The 22,383-nt window shown below is 45.3% G+C and overlaps 1 protein-coding gene across 1 annotated transcript; it reads left to right on the top strand.

Annotated features, from left to right (window-relative positions):
- Window positions 1-1,493: 1,493 nt before the first annotated feature.
- On the top strand, window positions 1,494-16,371 carry CA4 (carbonic anhydrase 4). Its single transcript, XM_064729511.1, has 8 exons — window positions 1,494-1,661; window positions 9,908-9,958; window positions 10,429-10,599; window positions 12,406-12,566; window positions 12,705-12,797; window positions 13,084-13,147; window positions 13,244-13,407; window positions 14,776-16,371. Exons 1-8 carry the CDS (start codon window positions 1,604-1,606, stop codon window positions 14,962-14,964), a joined length of 951 nt encoding a protein of 316 aa, XP_064585581.1. The 5' UTR covers window positions 1,494-1,603; the 3' UTR covers window positions 14,965-16,371.
- The last annotated feature ends 6,012 nt before the right edge of the window (window positions 16,372-22,383 follow it).

Raw genomic sequence — 22,383 nt, 5'->3', positions numbered from 1 at the left:
CCCTGCTTATTTAGATGCCAGGCTTTGGAAGGAAAGGGAAAGCCTTTGCCTGAGCGTGCCTTCACTTCTGAGCTCAAATGAAGGCTTAATTAATGTGACTGCACTGCAGTTTATTACCACTTTGGTAATGACAGGCTGGGAGGTTTAGAAACAAAAAGAAGAGGGGGGAAAAAACCCCAAAAGAACAAAATAAAACAAAAACGAATAAACAAACAAAAAAAGAAAAATAAGAAAGAAAGAAAAAACTCAATAAATAAATAAATAAATAAAGGATCCTAATTTTCAAGCCCAGAATTTCGAACCCTCAGCTTTTCAGTCCTGAACGGAGGACTTTAAGAAATAGAGCAGGAAGACAGTCCCGAGGTGCTGGTTCAGCTCCCAGATGAGGAGCAGCCCAGGGGAATTCTCCTGGATGCCCTTGGAGCTGCTCTGCGTGCTCAGCATCCCCCTGGCCCTGCAGGGACACAACGCCACCAACCCCTCGTTGTTCTCCCTGCAGGAATTATTTACCTCATCACCCTCCCCGGCAGAGCTGCACTGTGGGAATGTTATTTCCAGCGTTTTTATCAATAGAGGAGCTGCTCCGGGCGTGCCTGCAGCCCCTGAGTCCCCTCTGGGGGAGCAGCAGGGCAGGCAGGGATTTCTCAGCTCCTCTCTGTGGGATGCAGCCTCTGCTGGATGACTCTGCAAGCTCAGCTGGGCTGGGATAACATCAGCTGAGCTTCACTCTGCCCATCCCTCACGGGCATCCTCCTCTTCCTCCCAGCCCAGCTCTGCACCCCCAGGGACGTTTGGGGAACGAGTTTGCTTCGTTTGGATTCCTCAGCCCAGCCCCAAAAATCCCAGAGATGATGCTGTGTCTGTGATAAAGCTGTGTCGCTTTTCTTTGTTGAATGTAAAGTCTGAGTTGCCCCTGAATCATATTTAATTAAAAAAAAAATATTTAGATGGGAGAATAAAGGGGACCAAACCAAAAATCTGTGTATTTATCATTCTACAGTAGCAGAAGCAGAAAGCTGAGGAAAAGGATTATTTAAAAAATGTATTGTTGCTTAATTACCTACGTAAGGTGTTGTATGTCACCTAATTAACATTTCCTGTTGCTGCACATGGAATTCCCATTTTCCAGTCCCAAATCAGCTCCAATCCTGTTTGGAGAGCTGTGGGGTAGAAGTGAGGGGGAGCTGGGGTTTGATTTGTCCCCCTGGGGTTTTTTCCTAAAGGAAACATTAACACACGTATTAATTGAATGTCATGAGGCTGCCAGGATTAAAACTCCCAGTAAATAAAAATGCAGCATTTTATTTGGGCTGCTGGACCTGTGCAGGCTGCAAAACCTCAGTCATTCACTGAAGGCTCCTTGCTCAGTGCCAGAAAGCCTCTCTCCTTTGCCATCCACTTTGGAGAATGAATAATTTCAGGCAAATCAGGAGCAGGGCAAATCTGGAGAAATTACAAAGGGGAGGAGTTCACCTTCCTGCTATGGCTTTCAGGTCTGTCCTGGACTACTTACTCCAGTATAAAACTGAGAGCAGAAATATGATCACATCCTGAGGAGTCTAATCAATTCTGGTTTCAACACTGAGCCTATTTAAGCTAGAGAATGGAATTGCTGTTCCTTGCTGGGCTCTGCCTGCACGTTCTCAAGACAGAGGCAGTAGGTAAGTCCTTGCCTGCTCTTTCTCACCCCACCTTAAGGTTACTCTGATTTCTGATCTGTTTGTTACTACCAGGACGTGCACTGCAGGCTCTCTGATTCTTCTCTCTGGTAAATGAAGGATGATTGATTTATTTATTTCTCTGCCTTTTATTATTTGTGTTAAAATATCAAGGACAAGCTTTTCTCATGAATGAATGAGTGCTTTGGGGGTTTCTTTTCACCTTTAGAGATTCTATCTGCCTTCCTCCTCCAAGAAAAATCAATGAGCTTTGACTTGATCTCTGTATTTTATTATGTACGTGCGTTTAAAATACCAAAACTTAAATTTTTTTATCCCTTTAAACTTGAAAGAAAATTGTTTGTTTGAAATTTCTCCTGCCTTTGCTTTGCTGTGTATGATCCAAGATGAAATTGTGCTGAGGGAGAAAGAACAATATGTCTTTGCTGCATCAGCCCCATCTATTTTTGCTCCCTGGGCACTATAAGTACACTGTGCACTTAGGATGGCTCAATTAAAGAGTGATCTATAATTAGTATTGATGAATGCAGGAGGTATTTTCCCCCCTGCTTCTGTTCAATCAGCAGCACTGAATAAATCCCTTTTCCTATGCAAACCCCAGCACGGAGGCTCCAAATTAAGCACTGCAGCTCTGGAGTGCCGAGGGTCCATTGTTTGCATTAAACAGAGCAGAGTGCAGGGAGAAGGGACCCAGCTTTGTCAGGGGAAGAGCTGCCCTGAGAGCTGCAGAAGGGAGATGGTGCCAGAGCAGATCAAGGTTCAGAGCTGCTCAGAAATTCCCGCAGGGTTTCCCTGTGTTTATTTCCCTGTTCCCAATGCATTCCCTCAGCGCTTGGCTTTCCCGGGTTCTCCTCAGCTGCCATTCCAACCCTTCCCTGTGCCTGCCACACCTGGGCCAGGTAAACACAAACACAAACACAAAAACTTTTGCTTTTCCAGAGTCTGCCCCTCCTGTTTGCCTCTGATTGATCCCTGCCTATCAACACCCTGCTGCATTTACTGCCCCATTAGGGGCTCTATTGGGCAAACCTAAACACAATCTAGAAAACCCTTGTGACTTGATTAGATTGGTGTCAATAATTAGGGTTTACCTCTCTATCAGAAGGAAGTAACACAGGGAATACATAAATAATAATTTGATAATTTGTAGGTGTTTTTTGCCCCCCCGATAATGTGCACGTTTTTCCTTGACCAAATTACAAAGTCATTAATGTGGTGTGGACCAAATTACAGCAATTAATACACCATAACCTTGCCCTCTGCTCCTTCTTCTCCAAACTTTCCTCAGGCAGCAGCTCCTCAGGATACAATTTATTAAATTAAAGGCTATGCATTTCAGAAACTCCACTTTTCAGAATCAGCTGAAATTCCTTCTTGTGGTATTCCTTCTTGTTATCCATATTTTTTTTTAACAAATAAACCTTTCCTTCCTGTCTTGCCACTTGTCAGAAGCAGCCTGGCTCTGAGCAGCTCATTGAGCCCAGCTCCAGCTGGGCAGCTGAGAACTCACCACCCTGAAACAGCCAAATAGTGATTGCTAATCTGGAATTGCTGCCAGCCTTGCCAGAGCAGCACAGCACCTGTGGTGTAAAAGCACTGTTAATCCTTAGGGAGGGAAGGAAGGGGCATTATCCCTGCTGTAGGAGAGGGAAACTGAGGCACGCTGGTGCAGGCACCTGCCCAGGGATGGAACCATCACCCCCAGCTCCTCATCCTCATCCAGGTCTCAGTGTGTTCCATTTACAGCTGCTCTGATCCCCTCCAGGTTTCTTGCCTGGTTCCTTTGAGAGATCAGGGACTCTCTGGTGCTGTTTAGCGGGGAAAGAGACACAAAGTGTCTGCAATTTCCATCCATCCATCCATCCATCCATCCATCCATCCATCCATCCATCCATCCATCCATCCATCCATCCATCCATCCATCCCTCCATCCATCCATCCCTCCAGCAGCTCTGGGGTGGGGTTACAGCAAAGTCACTGAAAATTAATTTTCTTCAGGGGGAATGGAATGAACCCCAGCACGTTTTAACCTTTTGCTTTATCACAGAGCAGGACTCAGCCATGAGGAGACAAATCTCCCACAGTCCATGCTCTGCTGCCCCAAAAGATTGATGCCTGATAGGACATTCCTCTAATTTAGATGAGATTAGATGCCCCTAATTCTCTATATTTCTGCTCACATGCTTTTATGTCACAAACATTACATTTACATAACCATGCGGACATTGGCGTCAGTTCTCACTCTGGGGTTTCCTCAGGGCCATTCAGGTACAAAACACCCCTGAGAGCTCCATCAGCAGCTTAAAAACAATAAAAATAAAAGATGCTGGGACTTCTTCCCTTTCCAGTTCCAATGGTGTGGACTGCACACAGATTTATGGTTGGGCTCCAAATCCATTTTGGGGCTGGCAAAGTTGGGATGCTGGAGCACTTGGGCACACTCTGGAGGGAAAAGCTGCATTTTCAGCTGATTAAAGAAAGGATAATAAATGCAATGTCAGACCTGGAAGGCAGAGAAAAGGCAGTGGAGCCACAGGGATTGTGGAATTACCCCTGTGAGGGATTTAGGGCACCCCTGGAGTCTCCATCAGGTCGGGATCCAAGCTGCCCCTTCCCCAGCGATGAGGATGATCCTGCTCAGTTCCATCCATGTTTTCACCATGGATCCTCCTGGCTCTCCCAAGCCCGACAGGGATGTTGGAAGCAGAAAAGCCTTTGGCACTTGGAAAAAACCAGCACAAACCTTGAGGTCTCCTAGAAAAGCTGCCAAGTCCAGGGTCTGTCTCTGGGCAGGCTCTTTTCCCTGCTTGTGGCGTTGCAGGAGATGCTTTGCTGTGCTCCAGCATCTATCCAATGGCCTGTTATTAGATTTTTAGTCATATTTTTAGCCACAGGATCAGCCATCAAAAGCTCAGCATAAAAGGCTGCAAAAGGCCAGCACAGCTACCAAGTGATTTGCTTGAATTAAATTTTAAAAGTGCCTTAAAATAAACAAATCTGAATTGCATTTTTATTACAGAAAGCAAGGCAAAACCTCTCACAGGAGGAAATCACCTTAGCCCTGGATGCTCATTTTTTGTTACAGCCCCTGCCTTTGGTCCAGGACATTTCTGAGGGCACGTTATCTGCAGCAGAGCCCCACAGGTCACAGCTGAAACCCTTCCCCTGCTCCCTGGCACAGAGGAAGCCGTTTGCAGATGTTAACAGGGCAAACCCAGAACCCCTGAGCCCCTTTGGGCTTTCCCTGCAGTTTGTGTCTGTTCCAAGGGCCTCATCCAGCTTGTGATTTATGTGTGCAGATGATAAACATCAGATGTGCTGCCCTGCACGGCCTCAGCGCCACAGCAAAGCTGATTTCCAGGGCTAACTCCCCATCCTGTCCTGCATAAAGATGTGTATTTTCCCTGGGGAAAATCAAATTAAGGTTAAAAGCGAAGAGCAATGAATGGCCAGGAACATTTGTGGGGACACACAAATTTGAACTTTTGGAACTGGTTCCGTCTGTCCAAGGGGTGACTGGGGCTTCCTGAGGATGTGTAATGCTCCAGGAGGGATAAATATTCTCATGCCTATATGCTCAGCAATCCCATTAATTAGAAAGACAGGCTTAGATAACAATTGCTTTTGTTTTGTCTTTTGCACTAAAAATAGAAAGTTTCACAAAGCCGGCTAAAAATAGGATGAGCCCAACACAAGCCAAACCTAAAAATAAACCCCATGCAGACCCAGATTTTGGCATTTTGGTGGAAAAGGATGCAGAGGTGAGAGCAGATTTTGGGGATGGGTTTGAGGATGAGGATGGCAGAGCACCAGGAGAACAGGGAATGGCCAGGCAGGATGGCTGGAAGGGGGACAGGAGGCTAAAGGGACAAACAGAGGACTCAGGTGAAAGAGAGAAAGGATTTGAATTAAAAATCAACACAGGACATTCCTGGTGTCCCGGGCAAAAAGGTCATGGACACTCTCAGAGGCTCAATATTGTTAATAAAAACAGCATAAACCCAGCAAAAATAATAATAAAAATTCAAAAATAATATTAAAAATGCAATAATAATAATAAAGATGGCAAACTGGAAGCTGACTAAAGCACAGCCACTGTGTCAGAGGCAGGAACTGAGGCAGCTGAGTGTTTCAGTGACTCTGAGTGCACAGGTTAAATGGCATTTCCAGCACACCCAGCAGCTCCAAGTAGGGCAGCAAGCAGAGCACAGTGGGACAGAGCAGATTTGGGAGCTTTTATGGAATTCAGACAATCTGAGCGTGGTCCAAAGAGCCGAAGGGTCTTTTCCCAGATCCCACAATAGCACCTTGGCAGGGCTGCTCCAGCCTGGCCCTTGGCCAGCAGCACCTCCTGCCTCCCTGGGCAGCAGAGGGAGGTCTCTGCAATATTTTATTTATTTTATTTATTTTTTTTTTTATTTTGCCTCGAGTTCCGAACGAGGCTTGATAGCTAAAACAATTGAAGAGGCTTGCAATAAAATGAAAACAATACGTAATTTGTATTGTTTCTTCGGCCAGCCCCGTGCCAAGAAGCAGCTTGGGCAGGAAGCAGTTGTAAATTCCAGGAGGAAGAGGCAGAGATAAGTGGGACTGCTCACGTGCCAAGAGAGACTCCCTAAATTTAACTGTCCTGAACTCTGTGGAGGAAGAGCCAGCCCTGTCCAGCCCTACTCAAATTTAAACCAAATAAAGTCAAGGTGACACCTGTGGGATGGGACAGAACCAATGAAATCAAGGATAAATCCATAATAAAATTGAGAAGAAATATATAATTGATAATACAGCGAGTCCAGGTGTGCATATCTCTATCTATATATTTTTAAAATATATATCTCCTATATCTGCATCTATATATCTATATTTATATATCTATCTATATCTGTATCTATATCTAATCTACATCTATATGTATCTATATCTATATCTATATCTATATCTATATCATCTATATCTATATCTATATCTATATCTATATATCTGTATCTATATCTATATCTATATATCACAGCAATGATTTCAGCACCTCAACCACAAAAACAAACCCAAAAAAACCTCCCTAAAACACTGAAAACCCCATTTTCTGCCGTGTTTTTCCAGCAATAAAATGAGCTACAGGGAAGGGAGTGTGGGAGCTGAGGTTTGATGGGAAGGGCAGAGCAGGAGGAATCTTAGGGATCCCAGACCCCACAAAAAAAGGGGATCAGAGGGAAAATTTGAAGAGGGAAATTTTGAAGAGGGAAATTTTGAAGAGGGAAATTTTGAAGAGGGAACAGGGGGAAGGTGAAGGGCAGCCTTGTCAGAGGGGACAAAAGATGAATGAAGCCAGGACAGGAATTGCAGATGAAGAGGGAACTGTTTGGATGCTGTAAACACCAGGCAGGGAAAAGAATTGTTTAGGGTGGTTCGGTGATATTTCTAGGAGTGATGGGACACAGATAAGGAAGTGGAAAATGTAAGCTATTAAATAGGAAACATTTCCTGCCGGCGTGGGCTAATGCACTGTGCAAAAGTCCTCCAGGGGAAGTGGCAGGAGCCTCTGGACAATTCAAAGCGGCCTGGACAACGTGCCTGTGGGCATCATCCTGCCCCAAGCAGGGAGGGCTGCCTGGATGTGACGGGATCTTCCCTTTGGGCATGGAAAGAAAGGCGCAAAGCTCAGGGGAAGAGAGAGCCATTGTGGGGAAAGGTTCCTGCAGGAGGGAGGCTCCCATCCCGCTCGCAGCACATCCAAAGGCACATTCTGCTCCTCAAGGACACCGCGGCTCCTCCTGAGCAGCGCCCACACAAAGGCTCCTGATCCCCCGTGTTCCGCTGCTGCCACTCAAAAGAGAAAAAACAAACCAAAAAAGCCAAATAAACCAGCCCCAATTCACACTAAACATGAACCCACTGTTTGCTCAGGCATTCTGTAATGTTTAATTACCTCATGCTTTAGAGTTTAACAGCTTCAAGGACACTTTTCTTATGAAATGCTGAGTTTATCTGCTGTTCTACTTCACTGATACCATCCAAGCACAAGTGTGGCAAGGGCTTGGTAGAAAACACAATCCTTACCTTGTTCAGAGACACTGGGAATTTGGTGGAAAGATGCAAAAATCAGACAATAATTATTAAATATCCTGAGTGCTGGATGTGAGGCAGCTGTAGCCACTGAGGGCTGGATTCTCAAAATTAAATTTTATTTTATTCAACTTTTTCTCCCCATCATTTTGATGCCCAGGCTGGAAGATCTGTGGTGTGCTCAAGTGTCAGTTTGCTGAGAGGTGATTGAAACCCTCAGGTTTCTTTGTCACAATTTGCCAAACACCTGTTCAGGGGGTAAAATCTCAGCGATCTCTGTGTTGGAGAAGGGACAAAACCCATTTCCATCCCCCTGGCTCAGCACAACCTGGGGATAATTCCCCTTCCCCCTGTGGCTCTGTTTGAATTTGGTGGCTCCACTGTAAAGGTTTAAAATCTCCAGAGCCTTGAACCTGCTGCCCTGGCTCCCAGCTGTGCTCAGAGCGGCTGGAAAATCGGATTTTCAGGGCAGAAATGCTTTGATGCTCCCTCTCCACTGTGAAACCTCCTGGAGCTGCCCAGCCTGGGGCTCTCCCCTTCCCCCTCTGCTTTCATCCCAAAGATTTGGCAGCAAATCCCTCCGGGTTGTTCCTGCTGCTGTTTTCACACCTGAAGGTTCCTCGGTGTGTAAATGGCCGAGAGACTCCCAGTCCCAGGCTGGGATTGTTAAAAGTTCACAGCGACCCCAGGGAGCTGTCAGAACCACACCTGGAGCCTTTGATCCGTGAAAAACCCACCTGGAGGAAGGGTGGAGAGCAGCTCAGCTGGCGCTCTGTGCTAAATTCAAATTAATCATTTTAATTCATTGATTAAAATATCGATTAAGGCACTTGGGGACACCCTGTGCTTGGAACTCTGCACTTCCCAGTGGGGATGAGGAAGAGCTCGGTGCAAAGATAAAAAAAAGCAACAGTCAGGGCTGGAAAGTGAAGTTTTGTGTGTGTTAAAAATCTTCCAAAAGGATAAAACCTCATCAAATTCAGTTTTTGGGTAAGAACATAGAAATCCCTGCAGTTCTTACCACACAGAAAAAGCAAAGTTTGCTTTTCTTCCCAGTCTTGCTAAGCTACAAAGTGAGGCAACATTGTTTGTAGTTTTCAGCAGAAATTTTGTTTTTGTGAAAGGAAAACCGAAACTGTCATTTTTTTAAAGGTTATATTAATTGCCACGAGGTCTCCCTGTGTCACAGCTGCTCAGGTTCCACAACAATTCTCTATTTATGACTTCTAAATCCTTAATAGATGGATGCATTGTTATGCCACTGATATCAAGATAAAGGTGTTAAAAGCCTTCCAGCAGGTGTGTTATAAATTACAAATTAAGGTAATTACCAGTCAAGTGACAGGGCTCCTCCATAATTATCCTTAAAATTGATTAGCCATTTATTAAAATGTCTATAATTTACTAATCACAAGCAAACAGAAGGTATGGTATTAATCATCATTACAAGAGGGTTTGAATTGTTATGGATTGAAGTTAAATAGCCAAAGAGAACTACCCTGTCAAAGTCAATTTAAAGTTTAGAATAAATAAAGAGCCACTGAAGCAACTTGGGATGAACAAAACAATCCTGCTCTCCTAACTGGATAAACACATAAAGTTAAATCAGCTCTTGTCCTCTGAATTTTGTATTTCTTTTGACAATGAAAAAGCAAAATTCAGATGTTCTGCTGAAGGATTTTGCGTCCATCCCTGTGGGATGGACCCAGCTGAGTTAGCCCGAAGCTCCTGCAGGTCCTGCAGGAAGTGAGATCCTTCATTTCTCAGAATTCTTCCCCAGGTAACCTTCAAAGGAGTTCCTGGAACAGGCTGAGATAATTCCTCTTGCACAAGTGAGTTTACAAGTCTGTGAGAGGCTGGCAAGTGCAGAGCTGATAAAAGGAAATTTATTTTAACACTGCATATATTCAAATGTGGAACTTTTGCCTCAAGAAGTTGAGAAAGCCAAGGTTTGAAAATCAAATTCTTCAGGACTGCAACCCATTCAGAATTCTGATGTCCTAAAGATTCCTGCCAGCACAGGTTTGGGGTGATTTAATGGCTATAAAGTGATTTATGAGAGATCAGGAGATCTGGAGAGGGCAGAGCTGCCAATTCATTCCTCTGCTGCTTTTTGGGGCATCATTTGTACAGATTTTCATTCACCTGTTTTATTTATTGTTTTTTAGTGGGCCACTGGTGCTATCAGTCCCAGAAGTGTGAGCTGCCACAGTGTGAAGGTACTGCCAAGCAATTTCTTTTTCAATCACATTGGTGATCCTTCTGCTCTGCAAAGAGAAATAATGCAAAAAATTCACAGCATTCAGCCTTTAATGCCTCGTGATCACATTATTTCAGCGCCAAACAGGGTATTTTGAAGCCCTTGGTGTTTGTGGTAACTGCTTGTTTTGTGTGGACCAAAGATAATGTAGAAATGTAGAAATAAATGTAAAAATGTAAAAGCACAAGTGTAAAAATCAAAAAGACAAGCGTAAAAATCAAATACATAAATGTAAAAATCAAATAGACAAATGCAAAAATCAAATAGACAAATGTAAAAATCAAATACATAAATGTACAACTCACCCCAGAAGTTGGGGTGATGCCTCAGATGCCCCGTTTTGGTTGGGTGGTTTGTCTTCCTCGAGGATTTGCTGTCTACAGAGGAGAAAAAATAAATAATAAACCCATTTTCTTCATCCCTGAGCAGGTCCTGCCCAGTGGCACCAGTCATACAAGGACTGCAAGGGGGACAGGCAGTCCCCTGTCAACATTGTCACCCGAAATGTGGTGTATGAGAAGAGCCTGAAGCCCCTGAGCTTTGAGGGGTACGAGGCGAAGGGCTCTGCCCAGTGGGACGTGCAGAACAACGGGCACACAGGCAAGTGCTGCCCAGCCTGCCCTGGGCTGGGCTGGGCGTTGGGCACTGATGGATCCCACCCCTCTGCTCCAGAAACGAAGCTCCCAGAACCTTTTTGCATCAATGTTTTCTTGGGAGGTTTGCGGGAATGATGGAGGTTTGGGGTTCGTGAATATCTCAGCAGGAATTTCTGTGCAGGAGCTCTAAAGCAAAACCCCCCAACCCAAACAGAGTCCAGGGCTGGGGGCAGATGGGCAGGACAGCAATTTGGGCAGAATTTTATCATTTTCTGCTGAAGCCATTCCTGGGCTGGCCCTTTCCAAGTCTTGCCTCTGCACAAAGAGAATTCTGCTGGAGAAAAGCCTGGTGTGGGAAAGTCACTCTCAGTGCTGGCTGTTATTAGTTCTTTAAATAATGAGCTATATTCTTCTCAGATTCAGACCTGTTTTCTCTGCACACAGAAGTTATCTGATGTTGATCAGCTACTTAGGGAATCAGTAAACCTTGAATCAATTAACAGTAATTTAGAACTGTTCCACTTCCTCCACCTTCCTTCACAATACTGAGGATGCTGCTCCAAAAAAATGATGCTCAATTACTTCGACTTTAAAAATAAACCTGTAGTCTAATTTTTTTTCCTTTTTTAAAAGTTATATGTAGGTTTTTTTAAAGTCTTGGATGCGTTGTTTTAACTGCCAAATCCTCAAAGCAGAAAGCAGCAAGTGGCAAATATTTCCTGATTTAAAAGGGAAAGGTGGGAAGGCAGCTGGGGAGATTTTAACAGCCAGAAATTCTCATGTCGTGGCAGACCACAAGAAAAAAAGAATGTTTTGACTTTTCATTAATATATGGATTAATGACTTTCCCATTACAGGGTGATTGATACTCCAGAATGTCCAATTACAGTCCCTTTAACATCAAAATTAATATTTATAAGGACTGCTCCTCATCTTCCCCAGCCATGCATAAGGATTAGGGGCTCAATCTGGGCTTTTAAAATCTCTTCCTTCTGAGAGCAACCGATTCGTGTGCTAAATGAGGAGGTTATTGCCTAAATTACAGCTGCAGTTAGAGGCTGCAGGTGAGATCAGACCCTCATTATGTTCCGTGATGGACACATAGCAAAGGTCGCTGTCTCAACGGTCTTAACCTAAACAAACAAAGCCCACAAAGACATCTGACTCATCCATTTACAGATTAAAAAGCAAAGGAACTAAATGACTCATGCACTCTCCAAGTTCATTTGGAATTCAGAACAGAAATGAAATCTCTGGGGCTGCAATCCAGAATTTTCCTCTGGGGCTGCAATCCAGAATTTTCCTATGCAACGAGAAGTGCTGCGCTTAACGTGGGGGTCGCAAAAAGAAAAAAATTTAAAGTATATCTCAAATATGTATGATTGAGGCTTAAATTGCAGCACTACCCTAAATTAAAACAGGATATCTTTAAACCTTGTCCAAAGGAAATGTTACAGTGCAGAAAACTGGAGGTTAAAATGATGGTTAAAACCCAAATAAACTGGGATCCAATTTACTTTGATAGAGGGGCTTTTTTTAGGAAAAAACCTGAAGGAAAATAGGGTCTTCTGAGAGGCATAAGAAGCTCTGACTCCAGAGGTCATAATGGTTAGAATTAATCTCAAATTAAACTCAGGGATGATTTTGTAAGAGTTCGGTTTCTGCAGAACAGAATTTCTGGAACACTCGGTCTGAAAAGCCAAGCGAGAACTTGAAGATAAATTTGAATCTCAAGAACATCTCTGCTCTCACATTCTGTTCGTGTAGGACCTGCTCTTCCCCTGTAAAACAATTCATGCTTTTTCCCCAGTTAAAGTGGCACTAGACTCATCCCCTAGAATCGGAGGAGGAGGCCTGGAGAGAAAATACAAGGCAGTAGAATTCCATTTTCACTGGGGACTCCTGGCTGAGCAACAAGTGCTGAGTCCTGGCTCAGAGCACAGCATAGATGGAGAGAAATACCCCATGGAGGTAGGTGGGACTGCGTGGGGAGCACGGCTTTCACTCCAGAGCTCTGGAACGCTGAGATCCTGCTCAGAAAAACTCGTGGCTAGCTCCCCATGGGAGCTCTGAGGGTGGAAATCATTGTCCTTGGCTGTTGTGTTCCAGTTTCACATCGTCCACATCAGAGAAGATGCTTCAGATGTGTCAGAAGCCAAGAAGAGTCCGGATGGTTTGGCTGTGTTGGCCTTCTTTGTAGAGGTAGGCAGGGAAATTTTCAACTGCCCCTGTCAAATCTCAACCAGCAGTTTGGCTGAGGGATTGTTTATATCAGTATTTTATGTTTATGTCAATATTACAGTAGCCCAAGGTTTAACCTCCCTATCTTGTGCAGGCATCCTGCCAGCACTCAGTTCACTCTCCCCTTTTCCATATCCTGCTTGCTGTTATCTCTTCTTGTGGCCCTTTTCTGTTTTATTCACCACTGATTCAAAGCAACCACTTCTAGAGAAATACACAACATGCAATGAAAATATTTCCCTTTCAGGCTGGCAAAGAAAATAAAAACTATGAAACCCTATTGAGCAAATTAAAGAACATTGAATCCAAAGGTAAGGGATTTCACAAGCTGTGTGGGGCGAGGATAAATGTGGGCAAAACCTGCAGCCACAAGCACTACAAGGGATTTTCCCCTGTGGTTTTTCCAGGGGGATCAGCAAGGGTGGATCCTTTGCCACTGAGCTCTCTCCTCCCACCTGAGGAAGACCTTGAGAGGTACTATCGCTACCGGGGGTCCCTCACCACCCCTGACTGCTACCAGGGCGTCATCTGGACCATCTTTGAGACGCCGGTTCAGCTCAGCCTGAGACAGGTGGGTGGCAGAGGCACAGCCTGGAGGTTCTGTGCTGTGTCCTTGGGCAGGGTGACACCTCAGTGCCGTGTTCTTGGGCAGGGTGACACCTCAGTGCCCTGTCCCTGGCCAGGGTGACACCTCAGTGCCATCCATGTCCCTGTCCCTGGGCAGGGTGACACCTCAGTGCCATGTCCCTGGGCAGGGTGACACCTCAGTGCCGTGTCCCTGTCCTTGGGCAGGGTGACACCTCAGTGCCATGTCCCTGGCAGGGTGACACCTCAGTGCCCTGTCCCTGGCAGGGTGACACCTCAGTGCCATGTTCTTGGGCAGGGTGACACCTCAGTGCCTTGTCCCTGAGCAGAGTGACACCTCGGTGCCACGTCCCTGTCCCTGGGCAGGGTGACACCTCAGTGCCCTGTCCCTGGGCAGGGTGACACCTCAGTGCCTTGTTCCCCACACACCCCCGCTTGGCAGCAGCCTCAAGGTGCTCCCCGCTGCCAGCTGATTGACCCTGTTAAATCATCCCTCAGAAAACGGCAGGAAAGGGGCAGGAAGGGGAAATGACGGCGTGAGGAGGGAGCCAAAAACCCTCCAAGCTCAGGGCTCCGTCAGCAGCACTTCCACTGCTGCCACCTGCTCCCTCCACAGCTCCACAGCTTTTCTCCCGTTGTCAGGGCAGCAGAACACAATAATTCCAAACCCAAACCTTGGGCCCATCAGCATCAAGCAGCCCATTTTTGACCTGCAGGCAGGAAGAGGGGATGGAATTAAGAATGCTTGGGAAACACAGGCTGTGCAGAGATCACACAGCCCGGCCCAGAGCCAGCTCAGCTCCTCACCCACAGCGTGCCCTGAGCGCTGTCACAGTGCCCCCAGCACTGCCCAGGGGCACCCAGAGCAGCCAGGAACCTGAGCAAGGACAGAATTCCTGCCTCATGTCAGGAACCTGAGCAAGGACAGAATTCCTGCCTCATGTCAGCCAGGAACCTGAGCAAGGACAGAATTCCTGACTCATGTCAGTCAGGAACCTGAGCAAGGACCGAATTTCTGACTCATGTCAGGAACCTGAGCAAGGACAGAATTCCTGCTGTCCCTGCCTGGTGTCACCCTGCCATGGTGGCCGGGGCCAGGGCTGGCGTCAGGAGCTCTGGGGGAGCAGTCCTGGGGCTGCACACAGCATTTGGCTCCCTCTCAGAGGAAATGCCCGTGATTGCCAAGGCTGGAAGGAGCCCTCACTCAGTGACCTCTCCTGTGGCCTTTCCTGTCAGGTTCAAGGCGCCCATTAAACCCTCAGGTTCCAAACCAGAGCGAGGCAGCACGGGCTGGGTTGGCAGCACAGCTCCCAGAGTTGTTAGAGCAGATTTAACAAGCTGTTGTGTTTTGCAGCTGTCCCAGTTCGCAGCACTGCACTTTGATGGGAAGAACTCCACTCCCATGATGGAGAATTTCCGACCTGCACAGCCCCTGAACGGGCGCGAGGTGCTCTGGTCGGGGGCCAGCCTCGCCCTGCCCAGGGCACAGCTGCTGCTGCTGGCCCTGGCTCTGAGCTGCACCCTCAGCTCTCTGTCCCACTGAGCCCTTCCCGCCCCACTCAACCTCCTGGGCCTTAATTTCTTGCTTTTCAGCCTTATTTTTGCTGTTCTTTGCCTCAGCCTCTCATGAATTGTGTCCCAACACAGAATAGCCTTGTCCTCCTCCAGACATTAACCAAGGGCTTCTGTGCTGCTCTGGGGAAACCCAAACCACCAGAACTCAAAGGAACTGGGAGATAAAGCAATGAAAATTCCATTTGAAAAGCCAATAGACTCAGAGAAAGCTTAGTCTGGATTATGCTGTAGTTTTAAGGCAGCACTGGAAGGAGCTGCACAGAGAATCTTGGAGAGGAATCTGTTCCTAAGTGCCTGTGAAGGGTTGGTTTGGAGCACGTTTACATCCAACACTGCAAATCTGGCAGGGAAATGGGGAGTAATTCCCACAACCCCACACTGTCCTGCCTGAAGGTACAACACAGAGCAAAGATCAAATGCTCACACGCAAGAGCAGCGCCTGGATCATCCCCTCACCCAACACACAAATCCCCCTCCTTCCTTCAGAAAATCTCAGCTCATTTCAGATAAGGACACTGGATTCCTTCCACCCCACCTGCTGCTGGGGCTGTCAGGTTCCTCTGTTATTTATTCATCCCTCTCTGGGATGCCATGGCCAATGTGATGTGCTGGGGAGCAGCAGGGAGGCTCATCCCCACCACCAGAGGCACATCTGTGGAAATTCCCTCTCTTTGGAGGGCTGCTTCTGAAGCAGGAGACTCTGATCATCCTTTGTAGTTGTTATTTGCCTAATAAAATAGGACAGCTCAAGAAATGGCTCTTTCTTACATATAAATATAAATATATATATATTTCTTTTATAAATATAATTTTTTATAGTAGCATACTTGCAATATTCACAATATGGTGATTCACAAGATTCATAGTTTTTTCCAAGAAGATTGTGGTTTGAACCAATTCCTTCAGATCTTACCCAATTACTTATAGAAAATACATTGGGAAATGGGGTTTCCTTGTATCATTCTGGTTCTCCCTCTGAAGAGGGACATAACATTTCTCTTTGGCTAGTGCCATATAACATAGTACAGCTTCTTTTAGGGTTTTAGATTTTGGCCACACCAAAATAGGATTTCATATTAGCCGATTTGTATTTTTTTTTTCCTTTAAGGGCAATGTTTGCAGAGATGACTTTATATATTTTCAGGGAAATCCTGGCAGTGAGAGCAACCACAACTCACCAAAAGCAGGGAAATTATTTTCATATTAATCAATCAGTAAAGCTTTAATAAAAACCAAAAAAAAAACACATGGGAAAGCAAATGAACCTATTTAAGTTTAAAGGAAAGATTAATACTTTAACTATGTTTTTATGTAACTGAAAATCTTTGGAGGAGCAAACAGAAATGAAATATTAAAGGTGAACAACAGACCTATATTTGAGTTGTTCTGAGTTTTTATTTCTTTTGTCCTTGCTGAAGGGGAATGCACAAACCCTTTCAGAAGAGGAACGTGACTTTCCCCCCCTGTTTTCTTCACAATGTTTGGGGTTGGGTTTAGGGCTGGGTTGGCAGTTCTGGGGCAGGGATGTGCAGTGCCTCGGGGTGTTTGCAGTGTCAGCAGGGTCGGGGGCTCTGTCTCACTCAGCAGATTCCTGGGTCTGGCACCTTGCCCAGGTGCGCCCAACCCCACCCAGCCCCCGGGACAGGGAACTCCTGCTTTAAAAGCAGAGATGGGAACACTCCTTGGGATACCTGAGAATTGCCCTTTGCATCCAAGGCGTGCAAGAGCCACCATCCCTCTCCTTCAGGTTATTTCCTCAATTCTCATTTCACAGGCAGCTCTTCAAGGGCCAATTGGAATAAATGGCTCAGCTGTCATTCATTGCTAATAATCAAATCACAGGGCAAAGCCTCAATGAACCAGATGAAAACAGAACTACAAGGAAGAAAAAATTCTGCTGAAAAGAGGGTGAGTCCCTCTAAGAGCCCTTCAGCACCAGCCCCAGTGTGAATAAAATCTCCCTGGGCAAGGATCAGTGTTTTCACTGAGTGGCTCAGCGCTGTGGCAGAAAGGGACAGGGAAATTCTCCCTCTGCTCCTGTCACAGGGATAGGATCAGTCTGTGCTCTGCCCGAGGCCCCTCCTGGCACCCGGGTTCTGCTCTGGGGCAGGAGGGGACAAGGACAGGAGCAGCAATAATGCAGGGAATAAACAAAAACCCCAGCAAAAGCTGTTCCCAGGGAAAGACAAGAAGGCTTTGAGTGGGACATCAGATTTGCTGTGTGAGGATGGTTATGGAAAAGCAATTTGCTGTTCCACAGGTAGCCTGAGGTGCCGGTTTTCAGGAATTTTGGCATGAAATTCTTTTATTGTGAAGACACCAGGAAATGACAGTCACTCCTGAAGGACAAATAGCCAAGGCATGATACAGGAAAGGGTGGGGGGAGGAACAGAGGCATTTGGAAGGATCCAGCAGGAACATTATTTTCCCATGTCCATTGGGGTTAGCGCAGAACTGCACTGATACATTTCACATATGCTGGAGCCAGAGCTGTAGGCTGTGGGGCTGAAAGCTGCACTCCCAGGGAAAATGAAACAACACTGGCAATTAAAATTGGGGTTAAAACAAATAAAACAAACAGGGGTTTGTACAACCCAAGCACAAGCAATCCTTTCCCAGCTTTGGGCTGCACCTTGGTTGGAGAGCAGCTCCAGAGGTGCGAGAGGTGAAGGAATTGCTCCTTCCCAGTCATCAGAGGGGCAGGGGGTGACAGCAGGGGCAGGCTCAAAAAAAACCCCTAATACAATGTGTTTTCAGCAAAACATTTCTCTCAGGAAGCACAGAGAGACAAGGAAACCAAACCATTACTCACTAGAAATGTATTTACATTATCCACAAAGAATTCTGACGAATTTGGCAACTCCACTTATAGTCAGCTCCTCCTGTGACAAAACAGCAGCTCAGAATGAACTTGTCTGGATAAAATTAGTTTTCTGTGACTGCTGGGAGAGGAGGACAAAGGTTTTTCCTTCGTCCTTTCCTTCTTCTTTGCCCAGCCAGATATGGATTCCACAGGGAAAACAGCACTTGCCAGCACCCTCCCCATTAAAAAGATGTCAGAGAGCAAATCCATGTAAAAAATCCATTAATCCACTTGTAGTCAAAAAAAAAAAAAAAAAAAAAAAAGAAGAAAAAAAAATATACAGGGAAGCCTATTAAACTTCCCAGGTTGGTTTTAGAGTTTAAGAAGAGTGGAGTTTAATAAATACCAGGTGTAACATCAACACCCTCTGCTCCAGGGACAGGATCCCATTGCACAGGAGCAACACTCCAAAAATCACAGCTGGACTCGATGATCTTAAAGGTCTCTTCCAACCTAAATGGTTCTATTATTCTATAAATGATTCCATGAAAAATCATTACTTTTGGAGATAGGAGGCTCTTTTTGATAGAGTTAAAAGCGGACTTGGTGATTTTCTTCCACAAAGCACTAAAATGAGATGGAATTTAAAAACTCTGCAATGACAGAAAAACAAATTACCTGGGAACTGAGGTGGCTGTGGAAAATGCTTTGTGTGGGAGAAATTGATATGTAAATTGGATTTTTAAAGAAAGGAAATGTAGGATTTGCTGGTAAATGATGTGCACCTGTGGAAAAGGCAATGAAACCCCAGCTGGAGGCACAGCAGGGCCACAGTGACCCCAGCCAGGACACTTTTCCTTCCTGATGTCCTCCAAACTCCTCCTGAACAGACACAGCTCCTTCAAGACAACTGCTGAGAATGGGAACATGCAGTTTTCATTACAAGGTTTAAATGCATTTCCTAAAAATAACCTGCTGTTTGGGGCTTTCAGTATCAGAAATAAATCCATATACACCACTAAAAGCTGATTATAATTAGTCACACAAGTAAAATTATGAGTGTAATTAACTACAGCAATTAATTGAAATGCCTTTGGCGCATTATTTCCCTTCTTGCAGTTGAGTGCAATTTGCATTTAAAGTTATATCATAAAGGGTATAAGATGGTAATCAATTTGGGTTATTTTATTACCTTTTACCTATGAATATCTTCTGAAGCGATTTAGACATCCAGCACTGTTTTAATGATTATTGTTTCCCCATAATCCACTCCAAGCCATCGAAACTTTTCCCTGCCCTTCCTTTTTATTGCTTCACAAAAATACATTGGTTTCCATCGAATGGAATCACCTTTAGAATGTCACCACCCTTCCCCTCCCCACCAGGGCTGCTCCTTGTTCCCAGCACTGAGAGATCTTGATGGATGAGTTTGCAGATTGGGGGTGGTTATGAAGAATTTATGAGAGAGAAAGAAAGGCAGAGAACTTTTGCATTTTGCTGATTGTGCTGATGTCGAGATTAAACTCCAGATAAATCATAGACAATCCCTACCAAGAGTGCAGTATCTTTGTAAGTCTCCAGTCATTGGAGTTTGTGGTACACAAAGCTCTCAGCTTTACACAAAATGCTTTTCTTACATGCACTAAAACACAATGGCTCGTGTCCTGGAGCCCAGCAGCCACTGGGGAACATGAGAATAATCATGGTAGAGAGCAGTGACCTCCCTGAGGAAAACAAAAGGAGTTTAAGTCTTAAAAAGAGCAGGATAAAAACAAAAAATCAACTGTGGAGGTGCTGAAGCTTCTCTGTGAAGCTGAGACCCTCTGTGACTGATGGTGCCCCACATTCCCTTCATGCCAAACACATCTGAGGAGAGGAGGATTCACCTCTCATTTCCATCTCCTCAGGGAATTCCAGGGCTCCCAATCCTTGGCACAGCTCAGAAATTTTGGGGAGGATTCACCTCCCTTGGTACAGCTCAGACATTTTGGGGAGGATTCACCTCTCCTTTCCATCTCCTCAGGCAATTCAGGGCTCCCAGCCCTTGGTACAGCTCAGACATTTTGGGCACAGGGAGCTGGGATAGCCCCAGCAACGTGGAGAGAGCTCAGCCCACAGAAAAATTGCCAAGGTTCCATTTCCTCCAAGGGTTTTATAACCCTATTTTTAAACAATTTTTTTTTTTGATTGGCAGGAGCCCAGTGTCTTATCAAGCACTGCAAAAGGGCTCTGGTGTCACCTCACCCCCCTGGGCCGGGTTCCTGCTGTCCCTTTGTTCGTGTGGCAGTGCCAGGCCATAAACGGGATGTTGGGGTTTATGATCCCACTGATAGCAGCGCACATGTGAAGGAACCCGATGGATTTATTCTAAAAAAAAAAAAAAAAAGCCCATTAAACTCTTAAAGCACAAACACTCCGATCGCCCTTTGAAGTCCGCTGCAATTCCCGCGGCAGCCGCGGGGCTGTGGCAGTGAAGGCCCGGTGGGACCGCGGGCAGTGCCCAGGCCGCGATTTCCAAATGCCTCTGGTAAAAAGTTCCCAAATGCCTCAGGTAAAGTTTGCAAATGCCTCAGGTAAAGTTTATCACAGACCAAAATCCTGCCTATGTGCTACCGAGCAGAGCTCGGCAAGGATTCAGCCTCGGGACAGAGGTGAAAGCACAGGAGGAGTTCCCTCATGGACACACGGATTCAGCACCCCCTCACAGATTTCAGTTCTTTACAGAAGAAAACCATCAAGATATAAAAAATGAAATTTATTTCCTCTCCTACCATCCTTTACTCCTTTTCCCCCTTTTGTTTAAAAAAGAATCCCCAGCAATGACTGCAAAATCTCAGCTGCTCATAGGAGCAAACCAGGGCTGCAGCACAGGCTGGAACGCACAGCCAGGGAAAAACCAGGCACAGGAGGGAACTGCAAAGATTAGGTGGAAACAACAATATTCTGAAAGAAAAATTTAATTAGGGCCCTACCAAAAGAAATAAAATCCCAGACAGGGCACAGCACAGCTGCAGAAATTGAAGATAATACAAGGGACCTGCCCAAAACACACTGGGATTTTGGTGTTCCAAAAGGATTTGGGGAATCCTAAGCAGTAAAATTACTGGAAAGTTTTTGGTACAGCTTGCAAAGGATTGTCAGCATCAGTCAGCTGAGCTCCAGCAGGGAAATTATTGTGCCAAAGGCAGCTGGGAGGGGTTGAAGGACTGGGAATGGTGCAGGTTGGTGTCCAGCTGACAGGACAGCACAGCCAGCCAAAATAAATCTGGCCCCTCTCTGCAAGCAGTCTTCCTCAAATGCCTTCCTTTGGAGTAATCTTTTATTTTAAGCAAAATACACAAACAAAAGAAAATAGTGTCAGTTTTACTATTGTACACATGAATCAAAAATATCCACTATAATCATCACCAAAATAAATTATTGTCCCGGTCTGGAATGGTGGGAAACTGCAGTTTTCCTTTCATTCAAGTGGAGGGCATTTTATGGAAAGATATTCCTCAGGGATAACTGACATTTTCAAGTATTTGAGTAAGCGTTATCGGACATTTATTCATATTATGGCTGTGCATATTAAATTTAGTACTGTGGGAAACAGAACAAGAGCCTGATGAGGATCTTAAATGGTCATTTTTATGCAAGAGAAATGAAGGATGACACTTCCAAAGGGGCAGAAGCACCTTAAAACAGTAGTCTTCCATGAAAATTAAATAGCAGATAGAATATATTTTGATATTTCGTGACTGCACCCTTGTTCTTTAGGCAGGTAACTCCATGCAGCATTTCCCCAGCAAAGCACTTTCCAGCTGCATTTTAAGACAGAGAACCCAGCTAAGAAAACCCTTCCCTGTCCCCCTTTTCCCTCTTTTATTTTTTTCTTTAAAGCACAAAGAAAAAGAAGTTTTGTTTAACGGGCTGCAGCAATCAGAGGGATCAGAGCTCAGGTTGCGGACGTGTCAGCTTTTCCACCACTGATCCTGTTCCCCTCAGCCATCCTGCATTTATTTTTAAAAGGTCATTAAGCAAGACACAAAAGGTGAAGTGCAACGTTACAGATTTATAACCTGGCTGGGCTCTGCCTGGAACACAGAGCTCAGGTACGGAAGGAGCCTCTTTGTGCTCTGCCACATCAAAGCCCAGCAGCCAAAGGCAGGGAAGATGTTCAGAAGGGAAATTCACTTCTGTGTTCTATCCCCCACCTGCCTTTTGTCATCCCTTAGTGTATTTTGTTTATTTGAACTCTACCCTTCCTCACACTCCACTTGGCTTTTGCTGTGTGGCAGCACCTGCCACTCTCATGGAAGCAAACCTCAAATTACAGCCAGAGGTTTGGGCCCAGTTAAATCAGTTAAACAAGAAATTTTGTGCTAAAAGCTGGTGATTCTTCAGGTCACTCTTAATTCTTACTACTTAAAGTGCAGTTAGAGCAGCCAGATCTCTGGATTATGTTAAAACCCAAAGTTAATGTCTTTTTTAACTGAGCCACTATCTGAACACATACACACTGAAAACAATCACCAGCCCTCTTATAATTCATTCATAATCACTTAAAGAAAAAAAAAAAATAAAAAGGAATTGGAAGGAAAG

Source organism: Zonotrichia leucophrys, chromosome 19, assembly GCF_028769735.1.
Source record: "Zonotrichia leucophrys gambelii isolate GWCS_2022_RI chromosome 19, RI_Zleu_2.0, whole genome shotgun sequence".
Lineage (NCBI taxonomy): Eukaryota > Metazoa > Chordata > Aves > Passeriformes > Passerellidae > Zonotrichia > Zonotrichia leucophrys.
The sequence above is the reverse complement of the archived record's forward strand: the minus strand, read 5'-3'. Positions and strand labels throughout refer to the sequence as shown.